This window comes from Bactrocera tryoni, chromosome 4 (genome assembly GCF_016617805.1).
Source record: "Bactrocera tryoni isolate S06 chromosome 4, CSIRO_BtryS06_freeze2, whole genome shotgun sequence".
Lineage (NCBI taxonomy): Eukaryota > Metazoa > Arthropoda > Insecta > Diptera > Tephritidae > Bactrocera > Bactrocera tryoni.
The window spans coordinates 59722332-59732196 of NC_052502.1; the positions used below are offsets into that span (position 1 = coordinate 59722332).

At 34.9% G+C, this 9865-nt stretch overlaps 1 protein-coding gene across 1 annotated transcript; it reads left to right on the forward strand.

Annotated features, from left to right (window-relative positions):
- Positions 1-6518: 6518 nt before the first annotated feature.
- LOC120774626 (piggyBac transposable element-derived protein 3-like) lies at positions 6519-8288 on the forward strand. The gene is made up of 2 exons (XM_040104350.1): positions 6519-7229; positions 7296-8288. The coding sequence occupies exons 1-2, from the start codon at positions 6519-6521 to the stop codon at positions 8286-8288; spliced, it is 1704 nt and encodes a 567-aa protein (XP_039960284.1).
- Positions 8289-9865: the final 1577 nt, after the last annotated feature.

Genomic DNA, 9865 nt, shown 5'->3' on the forward strand with positions numbered 1-9865 from the left:
GTGATTTTATTTTGAATTAAGAGGGAACATGAGGGAGGAATTTCACTGACAAAAAATACGTATTGCTCTTACGTAACTATTATTGATAATGAATTAAATTTTCGAATGTCTAAGTTACACACAATGAAGAAGCTTCTACAATTGAAACTTTTTGTAAGTTGTCACATATGTTGTTGTCCGATAGCTACCGTGCAATATCACCCTCTTTAATATTATAAATTTTCCGAATCTAACCATTTTTGATTCACCAGTTATGCTCGATTACGCCCACATTGACAGAATATGGAAAAATGATATGTAGTTTTTCTATCGGTTTCGATAATTCATTATTAAATATTGATATAAAGTAGAATTTAGTCACTTCTTAAAAACTTACAATGCCATTATGTGATTTAATGCGTTATCCTTTTCGGAGTTTGGAATTAAACCAACATAAATAAATTTCTATCGCAAGCAAGTACTCTGCTTTAGTTTGTAAGTAATGCCCCTTACTTCAAAGTTTCTTTAAGATCTTTCAATTTCTTTTATGATAGTATCCAAAGACCCTAATGTTAATTTCTAAAAGGGTTATGTTTGGTCTTTGTAGCATTATTTTATTGAAAGCCTTATATGCAAAGGATATCTTAAAAAAATTTTTCATGCATATAGTATATGGTGTATATGGACAATACATATTATATATTGTTTCAAATGGATACAGTGGCTATAACAAATATTGAGTTTAAGTTTGCTAGAGTTGTAAATAATACTGTTCAGATAGAAATTTCAAATTCAATTCAGTTGATGCTGTGGTGATGACTACATTGACATATGTTTAAATAATTCGAAAATCATATGAAATAAAATATAGTATCTTCATTAGTAAAATCTTGTCAGATTTGTCATTATATGTCACTACTAGAATTCAACAGATACAAATAGTTGTATTGTACCAACCGATATTCAATATATAAAAACTTAAGACCTATTTCGCATATCGGAGCAATATATTATTCATCATAATTATGGAATGGAAAACTAACTGGAATAGTTATACCATACTTGTTTTCGAAATATTCTAACTTTGCATTTAGTTTTATTGTAAAAAGCAATTAAAAGAATTCTAGTCAGTTCGTTTATTGATTTGTAGCCAGAACTTAACCAATTGAAAATATTTTTATTTAAAAAGCTTGAATTCAAGTTTAGAATAATAACTAAATCAGCAAGCTATAATCTTTAATTTAGATAAACCAAATATTATACTAGAATTTCGATCATTCGAGGAGGACGTATTTGTTATATATTCGGCGGTTTCGATGATTTAGACAATGAATTTGTAGTATTTGGATATATTAATATACATAAATCTACACCAACCTTTTTTCTTATGCATTGTCATAACCAACCGCTACATATACAATATGACTCAACTTCGTGATATAAATGTTTTGTACTTGCAAAATTTCGGCGAAGAAGTATTGAAGTAAAATTCGGTAGTACAATGTCATCAAAATGAAATGACGATTCATTTCATTGTGAAAGAAGAAAGTTTTCTTTTTATTAGATAAGAAATCTACATCCATATTTTTCGAAGAGAGACGTAAAGCTCAGACTATGTGTCAAACAGTAGAACAAGTGCAGGAGGAGTGAAAACTCCCACATCAGATACCTAAAGATTGAGTTTGGTTTGGATTTTTGCCAAGTTGAGATGTTGAATTCTTTGGTAAGTAAATTGACTGCCAGAAAACTTGTTTCTCTATATCACGTAAATTTGAACGACAGGGCTTAAAGCTGTGTTTGCTTTTAAGATATGTATTTGCACAAATACTTTAGCTGCTGGTAAGTCAATGCAAATAAATTGCACCAAATATATAGAGATGAAATTGAGCAATTGAAATTGAGTGTACATTGATATTATAACTGTCGAAACCAAACTAAAAAGCCATATAAAAAGCCATAGCAAAAGAGATTCACAATTTCTTACAACTGAATACAGTGAGAAGTGCAATGAAACAAACAAAAAGCAGGTGAAAATAATCCACAAGTCAGTATTATGGAAGCTTTATGCCATTATGAAATCTTCTGATTATCAGACGCGTAATTCATGATGGAATGCTTTAGGGATTTTTGCATCAAAGTCTAGTTAAAAAAAAAAGAAAGTTATAGTTAAATTTAGAAACCGATAACAATGATATATGACACCTTTTTAATATATAAATAGTATAAATTTTATTTACATAAATAGACAAACACCGACTGACATATTCATTATAAATTGAACTAGCGTAGCGTAAATTATTGTATGTCGTTTCGTCTTTATTAGTGCTTACTTCTGCGGCAAGAATGCTACCAGTGCTCTATTATGTACTCAGCTCAAAACGCTTATCGAAGTTTTTATTTGACAAATTACAATCGGATGATTAACTGTGCTTTCCAAGGAAAGCGTTTACTAAGTTTTGGATTTTTTCTGGCCCCTGTTCAGAAACGAGATTCAATTGGAAACAGAGCCGCACATTGAGAGCGCACCTAAACATATAGTAAATATATCAATCCAGTGTAACTGAAGTATCAAACGTAATATCAAATAGTACATTTGCAGTAAACAAAGAGCCACCAAGTGGAAAATGCACATGCACAACCTCTTCAAAGCAGCCATTGTGGCACCATTACTGCAAATTAATCGAAGACATCAGAAGACGGTTGCGTATGAAGTTGAGAAAATAAGAGTTTTCAACTGCAACAACAACAGCAGTTTAAGTAAACGTATTTATATGTTTTTAATGTTTTACAATTCCTAATGATAGCAATATAAGGCGTGCATTATCGGTATGCATAAAAGAGAGTCCCGAAAATACAAGGCTCCGTAAAATGGGTGGATTAAGTGCTTGAGAGTTGTTTTTTTCACCATAACAAATTTTGAAAATGTTACGAAATTGTTAATATTTGTAAACACATTTATTAAAAGTGATAAGTACATATTACTATATAAAAAATTGTAAGACTTTTTACTTTAAATTTTAGGTTGGTACGACCAAATGTAACATCAAACTAATCATTAGCGTTATGTATACGCTTATCTTTCTGAAGTAAATAAAGTGCATCCGCCGATTTTAGCGATGAGTTAAATTATTCAACAAAGAAGTTTTATGTGCGGAATTAAATTTCTGGTGCCAAAACGTTTAGAATGTTGGAAAAGGCCTTCGGTGATAATTGTTTGTCGCGTGTTAGTGTGGCGCGACCATCAACATCAACTGATGATCAACACGTCACTAAAATCAAGGTATTGGTGCTAGAAAATTGACGATTGGCAGTGGGAGATCTTACTGGCATCGTTGGAATATCGGAAGAATCAGATAAAACCATTTTAAAATACTGTTTGGACCTAAGAAAAGTAAGCGTTGGTTCCAAAATCACTAAACTTTTTCGGAAAACAGCGTCGCGTTAACGTCCTTGAAACAATGCTTTCTGACTGCCAGGATAGCATGAAATGTGCAAGGTGCGTTCGAAAGTAAACAGGACTTTAAAAAACAGAAAAACTGGTTTTTTCGGCAAAATCATCTTATTTTATTCAAAATAGTCTCTTTCTTCCTCAATATAGATTTTTGCACGGGCCAAAAGCATGTCGAACGAGTGTTTTTGCTCGTTGGCCGGTTTTAGCTCGTTGGCCTGTCAGTATGCCGCTGCAAGCATTTTGAATGGCCTCTGCGTCTGCGTAACGCTTTCCTTTCATGGGAAATGCATATTTCCGAAAAGGAAGAAGTCGCACGGTGCCACAGCAGGTAAATACGGGGAGTGGTTAATGATTAAAATGTGAGTTTTGGCCAAATAATCGGTCACAGGCGTCGATCGACGAGACAGATTCTGAGCACTTTTTGATCGACAGTCAAATTGTGCGGAACAAACCGCAAGCCAAAATGTTCGGTTAGAATGCGATAAGTCGATATTTTGGAGATGTGCAATTCCATTTTCATGAATTTCAACGATGATTTCGGATGAATTCACGCACAGATTCGATGGATTTTCCGGTGATCACTGATTTTGATTGGCCCACATGTTGATCGTTATTTATGTCCTCTTCGACCACTTCGAAAACGTTGAAACCACTCGTGCACTCTGCTACGGGATAACCAATCATCACCACAAACTTATTTCATCAATTGAAACGTTTCGGTAGAAGTTTTACCAATTTAAAAACAAAATTTAATGTTGGCTCTTTGTTCGAAGCTCATTTTCCGATAACACAAAGATACTGACACTTAAAACGCAATAACTTCACTGCCAATCTATGGAATGTCATAAAATTCTCTCTGGACAGTTGATAAAGATAGCAGACTCTAACGCACCGGTCGACATATAGATGGTGCCACCAGGGGGTGCTAGATTCAAAAATTCCTGGCGATGAGTCTGGGATTTATGCATGCGAACCGCAAACAGACTCTCAATCGTTCGAATATCATGCCGTAAGCCGCAGCCGAAAAGACCACATCAAGGGAAGTGAGAAATCAAGATGATGTTGACAGTTTTCTTTTATAATTGAGTTATGGTTCACTCCGAATTCCTTCCGACCAGCCAAATTGTCAACAAGAAATGCTATTTGAGCGTTACAAATACGTCGTTTACGATGAAAATATTCGTAAAAATAGGTCGGAATAATGGGCCGGCAAGTCTTGGTTTTTGCACTGCATTGCTTCTTCGGAGTTTTCCGCCGTATTCGCCTGATTTAACTTTGTGTGACTGAATAGCCATTCAGCAAACTCAAACGACCGCTTCTGGAAAATTGTTTTCAGTCGATTGAAGCCATTAAACGTTAATGGCTACGCGCATTAAGGCTTGAACTTATTGAATTGAACTTAACAACTATTTCGAGAATTATTTTGAGGGCGGCGTCTGAAATTTCGAAGAATAAAAGAAGAATTTTAAAATTATGAAAAAAGTCTTACTTTTTTTTGCTCACAGTAGTATATAAGTTATTACCAATAATAAAGAAGAAAATGCAATATTTGAAACATATGAAACGTGATAGTTGTTTTCGCCATTTTTTTGTCTTTTTCATTTCCTGACGCCATGTTTACGTCATTATATCTGTTCTGGAAAAATATTTTCCGAAAATTCATTTCAGTGGTAGATTAATGGTATTTATTGCGTTTTAGCTTCGGTCACAATCATACTCTTTTTGAAAAATTGAAAATATATTTTTTATACCAAAATTGTTCGAAGTAACTCGCTAGAGATGTTAAGCTCTTTTGCCATCTCTCTAACACTTGCTTGACGATTTTCAAGCACCACATCCTTCACTTCATCCAAGATCTCTTGACCGTCTTTGGAGGCTTTGTAAAATTCGTTGTGTTTGATAAAACTAAATTACCTTTTCCAACATTTAAAACAAATTCTTGGTTTGATATTTTTATCCATTTTATAAATTGCAACACACTACTTGGGTCTGCTAACATAATCACCAGTTGTAAATAGACTTGGCATAGTAAATAAGGACAGTCCTGCCAACTTAGCAAAATACATTTTTTTGAAATATCATCTATGCGGGAAGTTTAATTACAATTTACAGGTTCTTATTTGCCCCAATGTACTTATGTCTAAGTCCTTGGACGAAGAGGTAACTAAAACAAGTCCCCGATGGTAGCTGCTATTACCAGTACCAGATACAAAAGTCAGTAAGTAATAGCATGATTATCTATAGCTATCTTCCAATATCACTACAAAACATATATTGTATATCGAAAACTCTTCTCTTAATATAGGGTAACACTAAATATTTGTTATTCTCAGTAAATTCCGATAGGTGCCATCATGGTCTCATTATAACTGGAGTACAATTAGTCGAAATATATTATGTTATGAACTAGTACTACCTCCTACTGAGATTGTTTTGGGATAGTTTTGAGTTATCTCTTACCTTTTTAAACTCAGTCCAATTATGTGCAGTTTTTTACCTTCACTATTTTTCTTTAGAAATAAAGATCACTACGGTCTTATGTGTTACTGATTTGTTTGTTTTTTATTTCAGTTGGATTTACATCACAATATTTTACTAATTTTGTTCACAATGGGCAACACATCAAATAAACGAAAAAGGGTTACGTGTTGTTTTAACCCATTTCCAACCGCGCTGCAAAAATTTTAAAATTTTTTTTATTTAAGGTACATTTTTAGATTAATTGCGGCCCCCTGATTCCAAATCTGTCATCGAAAAATTTCTACCTCTTCCCGTTTTCCCGATATGTCAAAAATTAAATTGTTCGATTAATCGAACACTGGCGGTGAACACATACCATAAAATCCCATACAAATGAGAAATGTCAATTTTTCCCGCCAAATGATAGCGCTTTGACATTTCTTTTGTGTGTTTCAGAAGAAAAGACTTGTTTTGTGCCTGCTTATCATATTATTACATTTTAATAGTTTTTCGAAAAATAAATGGTGAGAATCTATTAGAATATAGTTTCGTTTGATGTGTAATTCCGAGTGTTTGTATTGTTCCTCGATTCCAGAATTGCAAAACGGCACGTTCAAAGAAAACAACAATGAGGAATATTGAAGATATTTTAGAGAATTGGAGCGATGACAAAAATCCGGTTCAGTGTGTCAACGTACTCCCACCCAATGTACATGAACTATCCGATGAAGAATTAATCGACGAGAATACCATCGCAATTAATGAAGATCAAACTGCTTTGACTGAGATTGCCGGCTATTTGGAAATTGAGAGAGAGCGAAACATTCATATGGATATTGCTTATGAAGAGGTTGTGTCGACTGGTCCACCTCAAAAGAAACCGAGAGTCAGCTACAAGCCAGTGAGTTCATTTGGAACTCCAACATGGTCCAGGAACAAAGGAAAGGAGGAGTTTCATTACGATATATCGCCTCAGGCAGCTCCGTTGACCGATATGCAGAAAGATGTGTGTGAGTTACTAAAGGATCTGTTACCAATACAATTATTCTCAAAGTTTTATGATGGGGAGGTGTTGGATTATATCATAACTGAGACTAACCGATTTGCGGCCCAGAACAACGCTGGTTTTCATTTGGACGTGGTTATATTGAAAAGATTTTTGGGGATTTTACTGATATCGGGCTACCACACTTTGCCTTCAATTGAGGATTATTGGTCTTCGCAGCTGTCAATGGGAATTGCAATAGTACATCAGGCAAGAGCTACATTCATGCATGTGAAGAGATACATTCATTTTGCGAATAATGATGAATTAGATGTTAATGATAAGATGGCCAAGGTACTATGTATAAATTATTACACTATCGTTATTCAAGTTTCCTTATATATATTTTAATGATTTCAGCTTAGTCGATTCTTTGACATCATAAACAGAAAGGTCAAACAGTTTGGCATTTGGTCAGAGTTTTTGTCTATAGACGAGCAGATGGTGCCTTATTTCGGCCGTCACAGTTGCAAAATGTTTATTCTGGGAAAGCCGATTCGTTTTGGATATAAACTTTGGTGCCTCTGTTCGTCAACGGACTATTTGTTTAGTTTTATACCATACTGTGGACAATCCGATGAATACAACAGAGAGCTTGGTCTTGGAGCTGATGTCGTTCTCCGTTTACTCAGCAACGTCGAAGCACCTATGCGTCACGTGGTATTTTTCGACAACTTCTTCACTTCCTATCATCTTCTGTGCCTGTTATCAGCAAAAGGGTTCTGCGCAACTGGAACTGTTCGCTGCAATCGTGTAGCTGGGGAAGCCATAAATATGAAGACCGGTAAAGATCTGCCTCGCGGCGCACGTGATTATATGTACGATTCTAAGAAGCAGATAACCCTTTGTCGCTGGCAAGATAATAAGGAGGTCACCATTGCTACAAACCATGACCAGATTCTGCCACTCTACCCTGTTCGGCGTTGGCAAAAGGCAACTAAAGCTTCTAAGAAGAGCCTGGGAGAAAATGGGAAATTTGTCAACGTGGATCAAACTGCTGTGCTTCACAATTATAACAAAGGAATGGGTGGCGTTGATCTCCACGATAATGCCATTCAAAATTATCGAGTAAACATCCGTGGAAAGAAATGGTACTGGCCACTTTGGATAAACACCGTAAAATCTTCCACTGTGAATGCATGGAAATTGCATTGTTTGGTCGCGAAATATAAGAATGAGAAGCCAATGAGCCAAAAACAATTCAAGTCGTCAGTCACTGAGTCTCTTTTGTTGACCGATGAAAAAGAAGCATTGGAGGTGGATGAAGATCTGGAGTTCCAAAGACCACGCAACTTACCAAATGTGGTTGGTGAACACCTCAACGTCCATCAACCTCAAGGGAAATGTCGTTGATGTCAATTGAAAGACTGTGGAAAACCAACAGTTTGGATGTGTGAAAAATGTGCCAAGCATATGCACTCGAAGTTTCAAAGATTTCCATGAAATACTATCTAAATAATCAAAAATAGCCAATATTCAATAAACATTTGTTTTTACTGAAATAAGTTTGTCTATTCATTTATATTACGATATGTTGTTATATTACGATATGTTGTATGTCATGACCGCCACTGTTCGATCAATGGAACATCTATTTTGAGTAATACCTGTGCCATCCATGTTTTGTCAGGTGTTGATTTTTTTATTGTAAAATAATATTTGGTTCTTTTCCTATAAGATCTCATGTTTATTTTTTTAGTTTTATTTATTTACATATTTTTAATAAAATTTACAAAAAAGGTCTACCGGCAAGGCATTTTTCAACCCCTCCCCCAATCAAATTAAGGGGGAGTTGGGGGTTGCTAAATATAATTTGCAAATAGCCAAAATATCAAAGCAATATATGATACTCACTATCGTCCTGATATCATTTACCTTCACAGCTAAAACAATTATTCAAAATAGACAACTTTGCTGTTCGATTAATCGAACACCAATTGGAAATGGGTTAAATAATAAAATAATCTAGGCAATAGCTAATATTACCTCAAGTACTTCTAACTACACCTAGCAACCAGGCTGGATCATTTCACATTATTTATAGTTGTTGTACCGTTGGTCATACAGCTTGAGGACGTAACCCAGCGTGTTCGTCTCTCAGAGTATGTTCCACATATGTGAGCCTGTTTTGAGTAGTAAACGTCTTCACTTCCAATTTACGAAAAGTTGGTCAATTTGGTTGACAGGTCCATATATGTATACTATAATATATGGATTTCCTTGTGAAAGAAGGTGGAACCGCTAATAAAGAACTTAGAAGTCTAACACAACTTGATGTTAGCTTCCTGCTTTGGTTGTGGTATGAATCGCAGCCAAGAATACCAATATTCTGCTCTTTACCGGATATTTGTGTTTCCAATTCTGGCATGAGGAAAGTTATGTCGTCTCATGTTAGCTGCACATAGTATTAAACGATGGAAATGTAACCATGCTCGTTTGAATTTCAAAAGGCCAACCTCATTTTACCCTTTAGCAACTTTGCCACTGAACAGTACTGTGTTTCCGAACGCAGATTCCAAAATATATTTGAGCTCTTTTGGACACAGAAGTATTTTCTACAAATCTTCAGCAGCTAGGGCTCAACCGAAGTTCAAACCTTTATGCATTGCTTGGTGTCAATATTTTCCACAAGATAGTGCAGTATCCTTTGGCCTTTTCCTCTCACTAAAATGCCATCGTCTGAAAATATAAAAATATGATAAATATTTATTATTTAGTGAAATGATTTTTTTTACTTTTAATACATATGTATATTAGAACTATGTAGGAATCATTTTGTTTATGATCCGATTTTATTGATTTTCCTAGTCTAGATTTGATGGAACAATGAAATTGTAGATAAATGTGACTTTATTTTAACTAGCTGACGCCGCAGCCGTTGTCCTGCTTGAAATAATGTGTTTTGAAATGAAAAGAAAGTTAAATTTATC